The sequence below is a fragment of the Musa acuminata genome, chromosome BXJ1-2, assembly GCF_036884655.1.
Source record: "Musa acuminata AAA Group cultivar baxijiao chromosome BXJ1-2, Cavendish_Baxijiao_AAA, whole genome shotgun sequence".
NCBI classification, from domain to species: domain Eukaryota; kingdom Viridiplantae; phylum Streptophyta; class Magnoliopsida; order Zingiberales; family Musaceae; genus Musa; species Musa acuminata.
In genome coordinates this window covers 2,297,434-2,317,408 of record NC_088328.1, presented here as the reverse complement: position 1 = coordinate 2,317,408, position 19,975 = coordinate 2,297,434, and the positions used below count along the sequence as shown (strand labels likewise).

Genomic DNA, 19,975 nt, shown 5'->3' with positions numbered 1-19,975 from the left:
TTGCATATTCTGTATCTTTTCACTGTCTCCTATTTCCACATTATAAGTGTTAAAATGAAGTAGCAAAATCCAGTGGGTGTCGATGATATAACTCGACAAACCGAATGGATCCGATCGAGGACGGTTCGATTCGATATTAAATGTCGATTCTGTTGGCTTCGAACGGTCCAAGTAGACCCAATCGGTCATTTTGGTCAACGGTCAGGGCCGAACCGGGTCCACTGCGCCCTTCGGAAGAAGACCCTCCTCTCTCCTCGATAAACAAGGCTTTCATTGCTCGGAAGAAAGAACAGAGCAATGGGAGGAGGAGAAGGAGAAGGGAGCGTTCAGAACGTGTTGGTAATGAGGCACGGGGACCGGATCGACCACCTGGAGCCGCTGTGGGTGGCGCACGCTAGCCGGCCGTGGGACCCGCCGCTCGCCGAGGGGGGGCTGATCCGGGCGTGGACAACCGGGAAGCGGCTGCGCGGCGTCGGCTTCCCCATCCATCGCGTCCTCGTCTCCCCCTTCCTCCGATGCCTTGAGACCGCCACCGAGATCATCCGCGCCCTCTGCTGCGTCGTCGACGACGACACCCGCCTCCTCGCCATGGGGACCAGCCAGGACGCCGTGCTCGATCCCTCTCGCGTCAAGGTTCGCCATCAAGTCATTTCCTTCTATCCGTTCCTTGGGTTGGTTTCTCATAGAATAGAGAGGAGCCCTAGAAGTTTACGCGATTTAACTGGATTATAACAGTCCATATTTATCGAGTTAAAAACCTTTATGCTTAGATGTTGGAGGGTTCTTTTAATATTTTGGGACGATTAAAAATACTTGCGTCAATTATCCTTAGTTCTTATATGTAAACCAAATGAAGAATGCTCATTGCAAGATCACATTACTTGTTAAAAAAAATCACAATTACTAGTAAACATTAAAAACCATTATTTGTTCAGTAAGTCCCTATTTTTTTAGATCTCTCTTAAAAACAATTCGGTTTACATGCTGACCTTTTAGATACCTAAGTGAACTCATGTAACAATTTCTTTAGCAAATTGGCTGCCCTAAATTCCTTCTCAAAATCAATTATAGGTTATAATAAGTCATACAACAACAATGTTGTAAGTTTCAATTCTTTAAGATCGGCTACATGAATCTTTTGTCATCATTGAGATATGTAAAAAATTATATATTTAGTTAAATTAAAAATATTTAAATTTTTATTTATATTTTTTATTAAAGTTTTTCTATGTCTTTTTTACCTTTTCTCGTACCACTAACATTAATTATTTCACCTCTTCTGACTACCGCATCCAGGGGTCTCCAAGCACATGCTTGGCTCAAACAATTTTCTCTCATCTTATCCTCTACTGAAGCGATACTTTGTTATTCACGAATAAAAATATTTTTTTTCTATCTTTCCTAATAATTCTACACACCTATCTTAACATTCTTATCTCAACAACGTAAACTTTTTGTATATGTTGTTTCTTTAAATATTCAATACTCAGACCCATAAAGTATTGTTGATCTCACAGTTGTCTTATAAAATTTTTCTATTAATTTCAAAGTTATCCGATGATCACATAAGACTTTTAACACTCCTTACCATTTTAACCATCTTATTTTTACTCTATGAATAATATCTTCATCAATCTTTCCCTCTTGTTAAATAATTTATATAAGATACCTAAGGCTTTTACTTAAAATGACTTCTTGTCCAGCTTAATTATATTCTCTTGTCTATTTCTAGAATTACTAAAATTGTATTTTATATATTCAATTTTAGTGCTACTTAATCCAGAACCTTTAGTTTCCAAGACTTATCTCCATATCTCAAATTTATAATTAATTTTATTTAGGTTCTCATCAACTAAGATAATATTATTAGTAAATAACATACACTAGAGAGTTCTATCAAATGACTAGTAAATTCATCTATCATTAATATAAAAAAATAGGGCTTAATATGAATCCATCATGTAATCCTATGCTAATAGGAAACTCACTAGATATTTTCTCTATAGTTCTAACACTAACAGCTACATTATTATACATATCTTTAATAACATCAATATAATTAATGGATAAACCTTTCTTTTCTAAAACCTATCATAATAAATCTTTAGGAACCTTATCATAGATTTTCTATAAGTTAATAAAAATCATATGCAAATCTTTTCTTTTCTTCATATACTTTTTCATTAATTATCTTAATAAATAAATAATTTCTATGGTTGATCTTCCAAGCATAAAATCAAATTAATTTTCAAAGATATTTGTTTCAAGCCTTATCATACCTTCGATAACTCTTTCCTAAAGTTTTATAGTATGGCTCATGATTTTAGTTCCTCTATAATTTGAATAATTTTGTATGTCACATTTATTTTTGTAAATTGGCACTAAAACACTCCTCCATTCATTAGACATCATTTCGAATCTCATGATTTTGTTAACTAAGCTAGTTAACCAAACGACTCATTTATTCTTTAAACTTTTTCAGACCTTAATATGAATATCATCAGGCCCTACACTTTTAAGTTATTTTTATCTTTTTTAATGTGTCTTTTACTTCATTAGCTCTAATTTTACAAACAAATATATGATTATTAAATATACCATTATTTTTTATCATTAAATCTAAGTCCTATGGAATATTTATTAAATAATTTATAAAAATATTTTTTTTATCTTTCCTTAGTCTCATTATTATTAACAAGTATTCTTTGATCTTTGTCTTGACAGCTTTAGCAATTTGATATATATCTTTTTCACTATCTTTAGTACCTAATTTATTATAAAAATTATCATAAGCTTGATATCTTTATCATATTAGCTGCATTTTTAGCTTCTTTTTTAGATTCTTTGTATCTTTTAAATTTTCTCATTTTTTTAATTTTTATAATTCTTTATATCTTTTAGGTTATAATTGTTAGGACCATACTAGCACTAAAAGAGGGGGTGAATTAGTGCTTTCATAAAGTTACAATTTTGAAAATTTCGAATGATGAAACAGTATCGAAAATGCGTTTAAACTTAGAGAGCAAGTGAGGTAGCAGACAATTAAGTTAATAAGTAATGGCAATGAAAAGCATGAAGAAAATGCATACCGAATTTATAGTGGTTCGGTCATCACGACCTACGTCTACTCCCGATTCCTCTTTCGTCGAGGCCATCGTCGTTCACTAACAATCTTCTTTCAATGAGCGAAGACCAACTACTCTCTTTACAACTCTTTCTCTTTTTCATAGGTTTAGGAGAGAACCATTACAAGTTTCACACCTCTCTTAGAATGAATTCAAAATTTTAAAGATGAGAGGGATACTTAACACTTTTCAAGACCTTACAACTTAGAATCACAAACATTTTTATTCACTTTTCTTGCTTTCTCAAGCAAGAATGAGTGGGGTATTTATAGGCCCTAAACAACTTCAAAAATGAAACAAAAAAAATCTCATACCCGGGATTTCGGGGTCCTAACGGTATTACCGCCAGTGTTGGGCGGTACCACCGCTTGCAGCATTAACTACTGGTAGTACCACCGCCCAGTCTGGGCGGTACTACTGCTTGACAACATGGGAGACCGTGTACTGACGGTACTATCGCCAGTCTAGGCGGTACCACCGCCGGGTCTTTCGAAAAACATACACTTCGTATGTTCTAACTCATAGGCGGTTCCATCGCCTGGTCTGGCGGTGCCACCGCCTGACCTAACTGTGGGTCATTGAATGAGCCTCCTAATGGGGCCAAATCAGCCCTGATTCAAGCCCAATAGGCCTCCTAATTGACTTAGCATGGTTACACCCAAAACTAACTCAAATTAGGCCTAAACTATGACGATCAAGGCATAAACGACTATAAGACAAGAATTTTATTTTGTCTGGCATGTCATTGGTTCATTCGAACTTCGTCCGAACTTCCGGTGCATCAGCATATTGAATCTCGCAACATTCAATCTTGGTGCAATGTCAGATTCTTCCGGCCCGATGCCCGATCTTTGATTCCGGCCTAACGTCTAATTCTTCTGCTTCAATCGTTTTGTCTTTTCATGATCGAAGTTAGTCTTGCGTCACTTTTCTCAAAACATTGATTATATCACAAACTTACCAATTGGTTTTATTATCAAAATCTGGAATTCAATAATCTCCCTCTTTTTTATGATGACAACTAATTGATTACGGAGTTTTGACTAAACTCCCTCTATCTATATGCCATATCGACATAAACTTGAATTCAGAAAAATGATAACCTTTTAATCCAAGTCGAAACAATTTTAATCATGAATCATAGTGATCATATGCAATACGTGCATATCATTGCATATATCATAAGTTAAAGTATTGCATGCATCATGCATAAAACATAAAATCATTATCACTTTGGGCATAACATGCATGATACCAAAATATTTAAAATTTCAAATCATTCATCATTACTTCTCCTCCTTTGTCATCAACAAAAAGGAGAAAAGTGTAATTAGTAATTTTTTGAAACATGCAAGCTAGTAAGTTAGCAAGTTTTACTTCATTTTAGAACATACAAGTTAGCACTTTTGCCTTTATTAAGATGTGCAAGCTAGCACTTTTTACCTCTCTTAAGATGTGTAAGCTAGCACTTTTGATTCTCTTAAGATGTGCAAGCTAGCACTTTTTGTTTCTCTTGAGATGGGCATACTAGCAATTCTCTTTCTCCTCCTTGTCAGTATAAAAAAAAGAACGGAGAAGGGAAGGATTCAATAGTGCATATATTTCAATCATCACAAAAAAAAAAAAAGATTAAGTCATGAATATAATGAGTCATTTTTGACAAATCTCTTCTTTTGTAAATAGCAAGAAGAATGAATGATAGGAAACGATCTTGATTCAAAAAGAAAACTCAAGTCATGAAAACCGATAAATCAAGATAATGATCCGAAAAATATATAAGAAGAATTCATGCATTTGGAAGATTTAACATGCCTAATTCTCTTATAATAAAATCGAATTGTTCTTCATTCAATGGTTTCATAAAAATATCTACTAATTAATGTTTTGTGTCAATAAAATCTAAAGATATATCATGATTATTTATATGATCTCTAATAAAATGATGTCTAATATCAATGTGTTTAGTTCTAGAGTGTTGAATAAGATTCTTTGTTAAATATATTGTACTAGTATTATCACATTTTATAGGAATGTTTTTCAAGTAAAGTTCATAGTCTTCTAAAGTGTTTTTTATCTAAATAACTTATGCACAACATGCACCTATTGTTATATATTTAGCCTCGGTTGTAGATAATGCAATAGAATTTTGTTTCTTAAAAGACCAAAAAACAAGGACATGACTTAAGAGTTGACATGTTCCAGATGTGCTTTTTCTATCTATTATACATCCAGCAAAATCAGCATCAACATAGGCAATTAATTTAAGATTTTTAGATTTTGGATACCATAATCCTAGATTAGGAGTTCCTTTTAAGTATCTAAATATCCTTTTAATTGTTTTGTAATGAGATTGTTTAGGATTAAATTGAAATCTAGCATAAAGTCCAACACTAAATATAATATCAAGTCTAGTTGCTGTAAGGTATAGTAAACTACCTATCATACCTCTATAAGTCTTTTGACCAAAACATTCTCCTTCATTGTCTATATTTAATTTTGTAGAGATGCTCGTACGTTAATAGTCTTAGCACTTTCCATATGAAATCGTTTTAATAGATCTAAGGCATACTTAGTTTAACTAACAAAAGTTCCATCACTTAGTTGTTTAATTTGCAATTATAAGAAAAATGTCAATTCACCCATTAAACTCATTTCGAATTCTTGACTCATACTTTTGGCAAAAGATTCACACAAAGACTCATATATAGAACAAAAAATAATATCATCAACATAAATTTGAACAATAAAAAAATTATTTTTAAAATATTTAATAAATAATGTGGTATCGACCTTGTCTTTCAGAAAGTCATTCTTAGAAAAAGAACATTCTCAGATTCAGGTGGTTGTTCAACATAAACTTCTTTGTAAATAAAGCCATTAAGAAAAACACTTTTAACATCTATTTGAAATAACTTAAAATTATTACAACATGCATAGGCAAGGATTATCCTTATGGCTTCAAGTCTTGCCACCGGAGCGAAGGTTTCTTCATAGTCGATACTTTCTTCTTGGTTGAAACCTTTGGCCACTAATCTAGTCTTGTTTCGAACCATGATACCAAGTTCATTCCTAAAGATCCATTTAGTGCCAATTACAAGATGGTCACTAGGTCTAGGAACAAGCGTCCACACCGTATTTCTCTTAAATTGATTTAACTCTTCATGCATTATAAAAACGTATGAATAATCTTTTAGAGCATCGTCAATATATTTAGGTTTAATTTGAGATAAAAGGACAGCATCAGCACAAAAAATTTTAAATGAAGAACGAGTTTGAACACATTTTGATGTATCTCCAATGATTAGCTCCTTAGGATGAGCATCTACATACTTCCATTCCTTGGGTAAGGATTCTTTGGAAGTAAATGCATCCAAGTTGCTTGGGAGAGGAGAATTTCCATTTAAATTCAAAATATCAAATTCAAAATCAAAATCAAAATCATCATCAAGATCATTTTTCTTAAATTCGAAGAACTCATTAAAAACAAAATAAATAGATTCCTCAATAACCAAGGTTCTTTTATTAAAGACACGATAAGCTTTAGAAATATAGGAATATCCAAGAAAAATGTCTTCATCGTATTTTACATCAAATTTTCCTAAGGTATCCTTCTCATTTAAAATAAAATATTTATAACTAAAAACTTTAAAATAAGAAATTGGTTTTTTATTGTTCCATAATTCATAAGGAGTTTTAGATAGTAATGGTCTTACGAGAACTCTGTTCATGACATAGCATATCGTGTTAATGGCTTTGACCCAAAAATATTTGGGTAGGTTCATTTAGCATGATTCTTACCATCTCTTGTAAACTCCTATTTTTTCTCTCAACAACTTTATTCTCTTGTGGATTTCTTGGAGTAGAGAAATTGTGGTCATACCCATTTAAATCATAAAAATCTTAAAAATCATGATTTTTAAATTTACTAGCATGATCACTTCGAATAGTGAAAATCATAAAACCCTTTTCATTTTGAACTAGTTTGTAAAACTTTAAAAAATATTTAAAGCAATCACTTTTATATGCCAAGAAGTATGTCCAAGTATATCTACTATAATCATCAACAATTACAAAAGCATATTTACTACCTCCTAGACTTGTGATATCAATTTGTTCAAATAAATCTATATAGATTAATTGTAGTGGTCTAGAGGTACTTACTTGATTTTTAGACTTAAAGTTATTCTTTATTTGTTACTAGTTCGCATGCATCACAAATTTGATCTTTGACAAATTTAATTCTAAGTATACCTCTTATAAGTTCTTTAGTTGTAATTTGTGAAATTAGTTTCATACTTGCATGACCTAATCTCCTATGCCAAAGTCATGCATCATCATTTAAAATTGAAAAATAAGTTTTATCACAAAAATCATCAAGATCAATAGTATACACATTATTAGTCCTTAAGGCAATCATAGATCTATTTTTGTATGGTATCTCTATAATGTAAGCATTAGATTCAAATTTGATATTATAACCCTTATTATAAAATTGACTAATGCTTAGTAAGTTGCATTTTAAACCATCTACTAATAAAACGTCTCCAATCAAGAAGTTTGATTTGTTACCTATATTTCCTTTACCAATAATTTTTCTTTATTATTATCTCCGAAGGTGACATATCCTTCGTCTTAGCTAGTGAGCTTAGAGAAATATATTATATCTTCGGTCATGTGCTTTGAGCATTCACTATCAAGATACCATCTTTTGCTCTTAGCTTTTGATTATAGATATATTTACAAGAAATGAGGGTTTGCTTTAGATACCCATTTGACTTTGGGTCCCTCATGAAAAAATCTACCTATCTTAACTATTAGCATTAAGTTATTTATGGTTCCTTTAGGAATCCAAATTAATTTATGTAAGTTATATTTTTTAAATGAACATTTATAGGCATAATGACCATATCTACCACAAAAATTATATTTAATTTTGGGGGAAACATGCAATGTGGGTCCTTTAACAAATATAGTTGGCTTTTGTTGAGTGTTATTACTCACAAAATTGATTCCTTCTTTTCTATGTATATGACCTTTGTTAAAAAGGATTATGTTTAATGATTTGTTTTCAATTTTAAATTTTTCTAAAGTTTGTTATAATATCACATTTTCCTTTTTGACTAACTCTAACTCTTCACATTTAGTACAAGAGGTTAACATGCAATTATCATGCTCATTTTTCAATTTTCAAGTTTATTAGAGAGAGAAGCATGATCCTTTTTTAGTAATTTATATTTTTTACCAACTAATTCAAAATCATCATATAAATCATAAAAAACATTAAGTAATTCATCATAAGACAAATAGGTTTCGGTTGAGTCACATACCACATCATTGAGAGCCATTAAGACATAGTTTGTCATCTCATCTTCATTGGTTTCCTCCTCACTTCTGATGCACTTGATTCGTCCTAAGTTGCCTTGAGTGTTTTCTTCTTCTTTTGTGTTAGCATTTTCTTCTTCAGTTGTGGACATTCACTTTTGAAGTGCCCCGGCTTCTTGTATTCATAGAAGATTATTGTGTCTTTTTTTAGTTCGTTTTTGTTCTTACTTCTTAGTATCTTGTTTTATAAGATTTGTTTTGTTTCTTTTTATAAATTTTTAAATTTTCTTGTAAGGAGTGCCAAGTCTATCATTATCACTTGAGCTTTCGCTTGAGTGGTTTTATTTGATTCTAAGTGTCATATCCTTCATGTTCCTTGGAAGGTTGTTCTCATGTTCATCATAGGTCATTAATGACCCTATGAGTTCTTCAAGCGAAAAATAGTTCAAATCTTTTGCTTCTTGAATAGCAGTTACTTTTGGATCCCAATTTTTTGGAAGAGATCGTAAAATTTTATTAACAAGTTCAAGATTAGTAAAATTTTTACCAAGTGCTTTCAAACCATTAACAATATCCGTAAAACGAGTGTACATGTTACCAATTGTTTCACTTGGCTTCATTCGAAATAATTCATAATTATGCACCAAAAGGTTAATCTTAGACTCTTTAACTCTACTTGTGCCTTCATATGTAACTTCGAGTGTGAGCTAAATATCATGTGCAATTTCGCATATAAAAACATGATTAAACTCATTTTTGTCTAAAGCACAAAATAAAGCATTCATAGTTTTAGCATTTAAGGAAAACAATTTTTTCTCTAGACCATTCCATTCATTTATTGGTCTAGAGGATTTTTGAAAACCATATTCGACAATATTCCATAAATTAAAGTATATAGAAATCAGAAAAATCCTCATTCGTGTTTTTCAATATGTGTAGTCCGTCCCATTGAACATGGGAGGACGAGTGATAGAGTGACTCTCTCTTGATTGTTGGCAAAAGTCATTTGATCTCTCTTAGGTGTTAAATTAACCGAGAGAAACTTAGCTCTGATATCAACTGTTAAGACCGTAACAACACTAAGAGGGGGAGTGAATTAGTGCTTTCGTAAAGTTATGATTTTGAAAATTTCGAATGATGAAAACCGTATCGGAAATGCGTATAAACTTAGAGAGCAAGTGAGAGTAGTAGATAATTAAATAAATACGTACTAGCAATGAAAAGCATGAAGGAAATGCACATCAAATTTATAGTGGTTTGATTGTCGTGACCTACGTTCACTCTCGATTCCTCTTCCCTCGAGGCCATCGGCGTTCACTAACGATATTCTTTCAATGGGCGAAAACCAACTACCCTCTTTACAACTCTTTCTCCTTTTCACAAGTTTAAGAGAGAATTTTTACAAGTCTCACACTTCTCTTAGAATGAGCTCAAAACTTTAAAGAGGAGGGGGACACTTAACACTTTTCAAGACTTACAACTCAGAATCACAAGCCGTTTTGTTCACTTTTCTTGCTTACTTAAGCAAGAATGAGTGGGGTATTTATAGGCCCCAAATGACTTCGAAAATAGAGCCAAAAAGTCTTATCCTCGAGATTTCGGGGTCTTGGCGATACTACCACCAGTGCTAGGCGGTACCACCACCTGCAGCATTAACTACTAGCGGTACCATCGCCTAGTCTAGTGGTACTATTGCTTGACAACATTGGAGACCGTATACTGACAGTACTATCGCCAGTCTCGGCGGTACCACCGTCGGGTCTTTCGGAAAACGTACACTTCGTATGTTCTAGCTCATAGATGGTTCCACCGGCACCGCCTGACCTAACTTTGGGTCACTAAATGGGTCTTCTAATGGGCCCAAATCAGCCTCGATTCAGGGCTAATGGATCCCCTAATTGAGTTAGCATGGTTACACCCAAAACTAACTCAAATTCGACCTAAACTATGATGATCAAGACGTAAACGACTACAAGACAAGAATTCTATGTTGTTCGGCATGTCATTGGTTTATCCAAACTTCTAGCGCATCGTCCGAACCTTCGACGTATTACCCGATCCATCGGCATGTTGACTCCCGCAACATCCGATCTTGGTGCAATGTCTGATTCTTCAGGCCCGATCCCCAATCTCTGATTCCGGCCCAACATCTGATTCTTCTTATTCAATCGTTTTGCCTTTCCATGATCGAAGTTAGTCTTGAATCACTTTTCTCAAAACGTTGATTAGATCACAAACTTATCAATTGATTTCATCATTAAAATCCGGGATTCAACAATAATAAGTTATTAGTTTTAAATTTTCAAAAAATAATTTTTCCTAATAACTGATTTAGGGTTTTTGTTGTGATATTCATGAGATAACTAGTCCAATATTTTGGGGTCCTCATCTTATCTTGTTAGAAAAAAATTAGGAATGCATTTGAAGTTCTTCAAATTTATTTGTTCCTCATCACCAAGTTATTTGTAAACTTGATTTGGTTTGCCCATGATTTAGTGGATGCTTGAGCCATCATTAAGAACATAGAAGCCTTTCAGAAAGGAGAGACCAGTCGAATGAACTTGCACAAAGAGAGCATTCACAAAGGTTGTTATAAATTCCACTTGCAGATAGTCATATTCTGTTTGTTATGATAGAACTTTCAGTCAGACTTATATCAATGTAACATCATGTACTATTGGGTAGGCATGACTTCAGATCTAAAGAAATCTGAATATGATTTGATGCAAATTCTAATGGGTCTAATTTCTGCTTTAATCACAAAAGCAATATAGATGGTATGGAAAGAACAGCACATAAAGGGAAACATTGACAAAGAAACTAAATCGAGACAGAGAATAGAAGAGAAGATGAATAAATTGAAAAAAAATGGGGGGAAGTGGAAGATGTTTCAGCTCCGATTGCCCGAGATATTTCAGCCTGTCCAATTCCAACATCCTGATCTTTCTACATGAAAATCTGGTCTCATTTGATCCTATTGAGCAGAATATACGTCTCTTATGTCTGAAATCATATAAAATTTTACCTGCTGTAAGTTCTTGCCTTGTTCATTTTCTTGTTTTATCTTGAACTTTGATTGTCCATTCTGCAGGTCTCTATTGAGTTCGGATTATGTGAGATGCTAAACTCACAAGCAATAGGGAGTCGTGTAGCTCCTAAAGATAATAAATGGTTTCCTCATATCTCGGAGCTTGAAGCTTTGTTGCCAGCTGGAACATTGGATCATTCTGCGGAGAGTATTTACAAAGAGGTTTATTCCTATACAATTTTAATTGCTCGCCAGAAATATTTTGTTCATGCATTTGCCTATTGAATTTCCAGAAACTTATAGCTGCAAAATTTTGCCTTTTCTGCAGTTGCCACAATGGGAGGAGTCTCTGCTTGAAGCAAGAAAGAGATATATAAGTGTTATTCAGGCTCTCGGTGACAAATATCCCAATGAAAACTTGCTGCTAGTCTCACATGGTTAGTGTGTTTTTCCCAAAAAAAAAATATAATATGCATATTCTTCTTCACTTGATTATAAACCCATTTTTATATCTGTTATACAATCCTTAAATATATAGTAACATAAATTATCCACATATCTTGAGTCTAGTCGGCAAATTTACTCCTGAAATTATTTTTTGTTGCCAATGCATGAATAAATTTGCTGTAGGGTGTTTGCATTATTATGTGATGTGGCAGCATGTGGATGAAATGAAAGCTGCTTCCATCTTTCTGCAATTTCTTAGGTTTTGAAAACGCCTATTTAATTGCCTTTGTTGCCTTGCTTCATGTTATCACTGTATAAAAGATAATTGATTTTTGTTATGGTGTTTCTGGGCAGGCAGGTGGCACATAACCACAAATTCATGTCTATGCTATCTTCTAGATTTGGTTGTGTGAGCACTTATCCATCCTTCTTTCTCATGTGCAGGTGAGGCTATAGGTGCTACTGTTGCTTCATTTCTAGAGGACGCTATGGTTTTTGAGGTGGAATATTGTGCATGTTGCCATTTGCAAAGAAACATATTATCAAACTCTTCACAGGCCTTCAGCACTGAAAATTTCAGGGTGCTCACAGAGAGTGGCCAAACAGGTGTATCTTATAGTATTACTCCCGAGTTCTCGTGACGCAAGTCTGAAGCATATTGCAAGCTTTCAATCTAACTTTGGGTCTCATTTCAACAGTCCCCTTTTTTCCCCCAGATCGTTATGGCTCCAGACCATATTGTTATTGTTGCCGCTATTACAACATTGGGGGTGCTTTTATTGCCAATCTTTTTATCGCGGTTGCAATTTTATCAATGTTTTAACATTTTTAAGGATATAGAGATGGATCTAGGAAAATTCTCTATATTTTGTTAGCTGGAATACATTGTTAAGCATAAAAATGGAACAAGTGTTTGCAAAATGATTTCACTCTCCATTTTGCTAGGAATCAAGATTGCTGCTTACGTCAAAGTATGCATTTCTATGTGGCAGCATTCAGAACTGACGGCAACATTTTGCTTGGAGACAAGATTTCATGTGCAGGTTTTTCTACTAGTCTGGTTTATGATGACCGAAAAGAGTGTGTAGCCTAGAAATAACTGTTTTATTTTGAATTTGGTTACTGGATAACATATTTGGGTTACATAACTGTTTTATGTTGAATTTGGTTACTGGATAACATATTTGGGTTACATAACTGTTTTATGTTGAATTTGGTTACTGGATAACATATTTGGGTTACATAACTGTTTTATGTTGAATTTGGTTACTGGATAACATATTTGGGTTACATAACTGTTTTATGTTGAATTTGGTTACTGGATAACATATTTGGGTTACATAACTGTTTTATGTTGAATTTGGTTATGGTGATTCACTTGCAACCATTAGACGCCAAATCTGATTGTGGGTTGAGTGTTAATGGGCCTTGGTTTATCCGTATAGGCGAATCATGTGAATTAGAGAATGCTTTAGTTTTTGCCCTTCCATCATATATTTCAACTGCACTCTGTTTTCAAACACAGAATCCCAGAACGGTTAGATTAGGTCATCTTTCTAACTTTCATCTTCAATGTTCCCTCTGGTTTAAACGCTTCCCAACAGATGATATTAGAGAATCCTTTAGTTTTTTTGCCTTCCATCATATATTCCAACTGCACTCTGTTTTTAAACACAGAATCCCAGTACACTTGGATTAGGTCATCTTTCTAACTCTCGTCTTCAATGTTACCTCTGGTATAAATACTTTCTCAACCTATGATATGGATCCTTTGATTGACCAAAGAAGAGCCTTCATTTCTTACAAGGCTCTCATAGACTACTTCATTCTACAGAAGTTAAAAGAGTAGCATCATGTCACAGAATTTAAAGTTATAAATTTGAAGTGGCAATTCTCTCGTCCCAAATAGAGAATGATGCCCCAAGTGACACCACAGAAGATAAAAGAGGGGTGGGGTGGGGGGGGGAAGGGGGATAAGGAAGATGAAAAGAAAAGGTAAAGGTAAAATAATAAAGAATACTCATGGCAGGCCTCGTTTTACCTGCCCTGAAAGCTTTGGCAGGAAGTGGCACAACGAACAGGCACATCGGCTCAGGAATAAACATGCAGATGCTATGTCATACTCCAGCAAGGTGAGATGGTATGTGGATGAAGGAATCAGCAAGACAATTAGGAGTTGCTTTTCAAAAGATTGTATGATGATTTAATTCCTGAGAAAGCTACCACTGAAAATGAGACATATTCATAAACCTAACTGAACTGTAAGAGTTGTCCATGACTCGGTCAGTTTCACCTTTCTATTAACAAGAAAAAGGTTGAGGCTTATCATATCATAAAGTTTATCATGAGTGAGCCCTGGTGGGTGGATTAGAATGAAAAGCAGATTGCCTGTTTGACCCTCCCAATAAGTCCAATGTCAATGGCGCAGATGCTGTTTCTCCCAGTTGCTCTTTTAAGCTCAGTTTTGACATGCCCACGACATCATCGACCTTTATGGGATTCTTTGTGTGTATTGCAGTTGGCCTAATGATCTCGTAAGCTTGCCGCTCTGAAGTATCTGCTGCATAACCTGGCCATACGCAGAACGAAAATGGCACAAACGGTGGAAAATAAGCAGGAAGCGGCAGTGGGTAACTGCAGTGTGCAATTTCTGGTTGTTGCTCTTTCGCCCCTCCAGCAACTTTGTTGTTAGCGTCCTCCACCGGTTTGCACTCTTCATCCAACACTGGAGCTACTTGGTGTATATTTTTGTTCTGAGTCTCTGTTTCTTGGCAATTCACTGGAATGGATTGAGGTTCAACAGGCTGACAAAGATAAAAGCCATTTTGATAATGAATACTATCATCACAACTTCAAATTCCTTAATAGCAAAGAGAGGATGTATGAATGCATGGTCAGATATGAAACGATGCTAGGGCTAAGCCTTGCACAGGCTTTATTAAGATAATTATCATTATGCCCACTCAATATACACTATGGTTCTAATCAAAAAGAGAATTATACTTCCTAGCTTTGCACTAAAATGCTACAAAGAAGATCTTATACAGCTGATACAAAGTTCCTCATTCTGGTTCCAGAATGATTTCAATATTTTAGTTTTGGAACACACTCAGTGAAAGCTGTGAAGCTAGTAAAGTTAGTTCCTCTTTGAAAAAGGGGAAATTTTGGTTTGCTAATATATCAAATTCATGTGTAAAGTTACTAGCTGTGAAGCTAGTAAAGTTAGATGCCATCTGGCCCTCCCTACAAAAATTCATTCACCTTTTCACCCCTTAGAAGATAATATTGAGGAAAACCAGTTTTACCAATTCAGAGTCTCTCTCCAAGGCTAAGGTCAGTGATAATCAAGGATGTGGAGCTAAAAGAGGTGAGACGAGTCAACCACTCAGGAAGCTCCCAGTTCTGCCATGGTGCCAAAACTCACTTTCCCTTTCAAGAGAGCCAAAATAAACATTTGGGTGCCATAAGCTTATTCCTATCAGTCTATACTTCATGCGATACTTGAAGATGATAATCAATCAATAATTTCATGTAAAAAGTAGGCAAGCGTAGGATACACATCTGAAAGAATTATGCATCTAGAGATAGAATAAATACCTCATCAGGCACCATATCAAATAGACTTGATCTTCTCTTTCTTCTATTCATATTGGTTTGGCGAATAAAGTACTTTTGAGCATGGCTAGCCACTTGAGTAGGTGTTCTTGATATCACATAGTTGCGGGATATCCCACGCCAATCACCTTTGCCAAGCTTTTTCAAGCCAAGCAGAAACCTCCTATGCTCTTCTTCTGTCCATGGAGTACCTGCAAACAATTCAGTCAGAACACATTGCATCATAATGGATGAATATGAAGTACAAGACCTTTCTAAAGAACATTTACAAAATGGGTGTCACAGTAACTAAATAGGCTAATCATCATTCAGTGAAATAACAGATCATCATCACCAATCTCAATCACCAATCCAAAACAGCTGACATCTACAACCGTGCACTTATAATATGGATGACGTCTCAAATAAACAAGAAAGTTTCAGAGTACTTTAGGTATATTTGCAAAATTCAAAATATAGATCCTATGACAAATAAGTAACATCAAGGCAGCTCCTATATTTCAAAAAGTAAATAAGAAACCAAAGAGTTACAAGAACTCAAAATAATGGAATGAAATTATACCTTGTCTCCTATTTTGAATTCCGTAATACCTAAAGCTATGCAATTCACATATAATTTACATGCAGGAATTTTCATGTATACAAGAATTTTATTGGACATCGAATGCTTAAGAAAGCTTGTACTTGCATCAGCAATGGTTCGCCAGTGATCATGGTTCATGAATGCCTACAAATGAATCCAGTTTTGGGTTATGTTCAATAAAAAAGAAAGATCCAAGTCTGATTCATATCACATCTAGATTTAGTTATCCTACTTATTCTAGTCCATTTAAAATATTATCATGAAACTTTTCTATATCTTGCAACTACAGGGTACATAGACCATTTGACACCACATCACATCAACCACATATTTCTTTGCACCAATTGATCTCTCCCCTATCTTTCTCCCTCCTCGCTTCCTTGCTCCCTCTTCTAAGTTGGATCCCTTGATAACTCCATAAATAAACATTGAATATTGTTCTTTGTTGCAATCATTGGGCTCTTACTAACATGATTTGTAATCCTTTAGACTGCCAATTTAGAAATTTTAGAATCTCAAGCTCAAAATTACTTAAACTTTTGTCAATTTCACTCATTTTAACATTATAAATTAGACATTTCAGAACTTCAAGAACTTAATTCGCAAGTCCGAAACACCAATGTATCTAAACATAATTTGAATTGACCACCACCAATTACACACCAATATTGCCGGCTCTTTTCCACGCTAAGGAAAAAAAGGAACTACTCTCTCAAATACATAAACAAAGATATTATTGGATAAAATAATGGTTTCTGTCCTTTCTTTTTACGCTATAAACTAGAACTTGTTCTGCTAAACTTCCAATGACATAATTATGGTGACTTGAAATAACATACATGTGAATTATTTGACTTCCCTATAAAATAAAAATCTAAGCATAGTAACCTTCTCATATTTTCACCTTTTCAGGCATACATTTATCAATAACTGTTGCTCCATATCATGTAGAACATTTTGAATTATTTTTCATACAAACCACCCACAAGTGCAATATAATATATTCAACATTTCTCTTTTTATTTATTACCCTGCCCAAAGTGTATCTTTGACGCTCTATTGACCATGTTTCACAAAATTGATATCAAGATCAAAACCAACTAAAGATGATAGTATCATATCGACTAGGGATGATACGATCAGGATCAACAAAATTAGTAAGATTGACAAAAGATTGTGTTAAATTTTATCTTAAAAGATAAATTATAAAAAATATAAGAAAAGTAAAAATATTTAAAAATATATAACAAAATATGTCAAAAAATTTGTTGTATGCTAAAATATCTTTAATTTTATAATTAATTAAACATGTAAAACTTAAAACATGTGAAACTACATGATACCTCATCTCTACAAGATAAGATCTTATTTTTTAAAAATAAGCTAAGAATACTATTATCTCATTTCTACTCTCAATACTCTTTCCTGTCTTATAGAGCAGTTGATGATGGATATTTCAACAATAGTGGTAGAAAACAAATATGATGATTGTAATTTATAACAAACACAACAGCAACAATGTTTCCTCATTTGTTTCATGGTCATAATTACATGTTTCTTTTTATCTTTCTACAATTTAGCTTCCCATATTTCTTACTGTCCTATTTTCTTCTCCTTTTATAAATCAAATTGGCCATAATTATCAATTCCAGTTAAGTGTAAATGCCTCAAACTATTTCTGACTAACTTTTTTTTTTTTTTTCAAATCTAAGGATGACAAATCAACCAAAATCAAATCAATTATAGATTGTACCATTTCAGACTAGACATTTCACATCAGAACTTGCCAATACTATCAACAATTTAACTAATCCCATACATAAATACTTCAACCACCCTATTGGTTTTGGTTGGTTATCCTGATTAGTACAAAAGAATAGGAACTCGACCTTAAAAATTGTTTGCATATATGAAAATTCTCTTCATTAATAGTGGTAATATAAAATCCAAATAATTTAAAGGCATCAGCACCCATCCTAGTTCTCTATTTTAACATTTACCAAATCTTGCTGCTGAACCACTAAGTCATCAGAAAGCCAAATCACAACAACCTTGACCTCATTCCTCCACCATCAGTCTAGCAGTGCAGATGTCACCAGCGATGACTAACTCCCCAGCAACAACTCACTTCATGTTCTGAAAACACATCTCAAGAAAATCACCAGTGCTGATAGTAGCTTTCAGGACCATGAGTTTGTTTAAGATCGAGATTAAATACATCATGTTCTAACAGTGCCAATGTTCCCATATATCGCTGTGTCCATCGTTCCAATGTTTTATCATTATATTACAGTATTTATCTTATTCAGGATCTTGATGCTGATGTACATTTCCAGATAACTATTCTTGTTCTCAACCATTAATCATGCTTTCTAATGGCGTCCAACCATGTGAACACAAAACATATGTGAACCAACGGCATGAACATCAAGTAACCACAAATTTAATCACGTTATCTGATTTATAAATACAATTGGACACCAACAACAAACTATGGGTATCACAAGTATAACAAGTAGATGCCGCCATGATGTTTCTATCCAAAAATATGCAGCAAAATAATCACTGAATTCGTTAGTTTGGACAGGGTTTATTTTCTAATATTTAACTTGGTCCAGAACTGCAAAACTCAACCTTGATAAAACGCCGCAAAAGTATCGTCGCTAGATTAAGTATGTGACTCCAATTCACATCCGTAAAATTCTTACAAAATCCAATATTTTACAAGTACAAAGGACAAGTAACTTCGACAACAGTGCAAATTGGAGACTCAAATTCAACAACAACAAATGAATCTTGACTAAAACTACAACACGAACCATTCACGAGAAAGAGGGACCGTAGAGAAGAAAAGACACACCTTTCTTGCGCTCGCGGGCGCTCAATGACGGCCCCTGGCCCAAATCCTCCGAAGCGTATCCATCGGCTGCAGCGGCCGGCTCATGCCCGTCGGGGGGCGACGCGCCGCCACCGGATCCAGAGGCGAGGAGGAGATTCCCCATGCTGGCACTCTTCCGGATGGATCCAGAGGCGAGAGGGAGATTCCCCATGCTGGCGCTCTTCCGGATCGTCCCACCGGTGAGCCGGACCCCAAACAACATCAGTCCCCGGTCGGGACACGTCCTCGAGTTGTGCCCATCGTGGCTGCAGTGTGAGCACCTTCTGGTCATCTCTCGCTCGGTCGAAGGTCCGCGGCCTCTGCCTCGTCCTCCGCCACCGGTCTCGATCCCTAAAGCAGCAGATCGGGTTGGGATTCGGGGCGGATAAATAGATACACAAAATTGATGAGAGGATCCGTACTCGAGACGGCATCGATCGTACACTTGGTATTATGAACGGTCTGGATTCATTTTGCAATCAAGTCTTATCTGCTGATTCTTTCCGTATAATAAAGTCGACAATTAAAAGACTCGAGATTTTTTTTATCTGCTAATTAATCCTTTCTATATTCTTTCCTCCTACCTAATCAGATTATGTTCCCGTTTAACCCTATTAAATTATATTCCTTTTATGACATGTCAAGAGTCGTTTCTAAATCTTGTTGATAAAAATGCAACAGTAAAGGGGTATGGATAAGGTAATCAGACATCTCTATAATAAATAATAGTATATGAGATTTACTCCCTTCATAAATAATCTCACGTGAATTTTCTCTCTTTCTCATATATTTTTTTTTTATCTTAGCAAATCTTTATATTTTCTTATTATCTATCTCCAACTTCATCAAGAAGGTGTTAGCTTGGCAGATAAAGATCTTGATAGTTTATGGTTTGATCCTAAACTTATCGTTTGTCAAAAAAAAAAAAAAATCCTCTATTAAATATTTTTCTTTATGGGCCAATCAATTAAATGAAA

General features: G+C 34.5%; 2 protein-coding genes across 2 annotated transcripts; one reads left to right on the top strand and one right to left on the bottom strand.

Annotated features, from left to right (window-relative positions):
- Window positions 1-270: 270 nt before the first annotated feature.
- On the top strand, window positions 271-13,152 carry LOC135612192 (uncharacterized). Its single transcript, XM_065108143.1, has 4 exons — window positions 271-633; window positions 11,539-11,697; window positions 11,804-11,912; window positions 12,367-13,152. Exons 1-4 carry the CDS (start codon window positions 298-300, stop codon window positions 12,561-12,563), a joined length of 801 nt encoding a protein of 266 aa, XP_064964215.1. The 5' UTR covers window positions 271-297; the 3' UTR covers window positions 12,564-13,152.
- Window positions 13,153-14,148: 996 nt separating this feature from the next.
- On the bottom strand, window positions 14,149-19,370 carry LOC135595244 (transcription factor MYBS3-like). The gene is made up of 3 exons (XM_065085908.1): window positions 18,981-19,370; window positions 15,520-15,728; window positions 14,149-14,726 (listed from the first exon to the last, which is right to left on the bottom strand). The coding sequence occupies exons 1-3, from the start codon at window positions 19,288-19,290 to the stop codon at window positions 14,265-14,267; spliced, it is 981 nt and encodes a 326-aa protein (XP_064941980.1). The 5' UTR covers window positions 19,291-19,370; the 3' UTR covers window positions 14,149-14,264.
- Window positions 19,371-19,975: the final 605 nt, after the last annotated feature.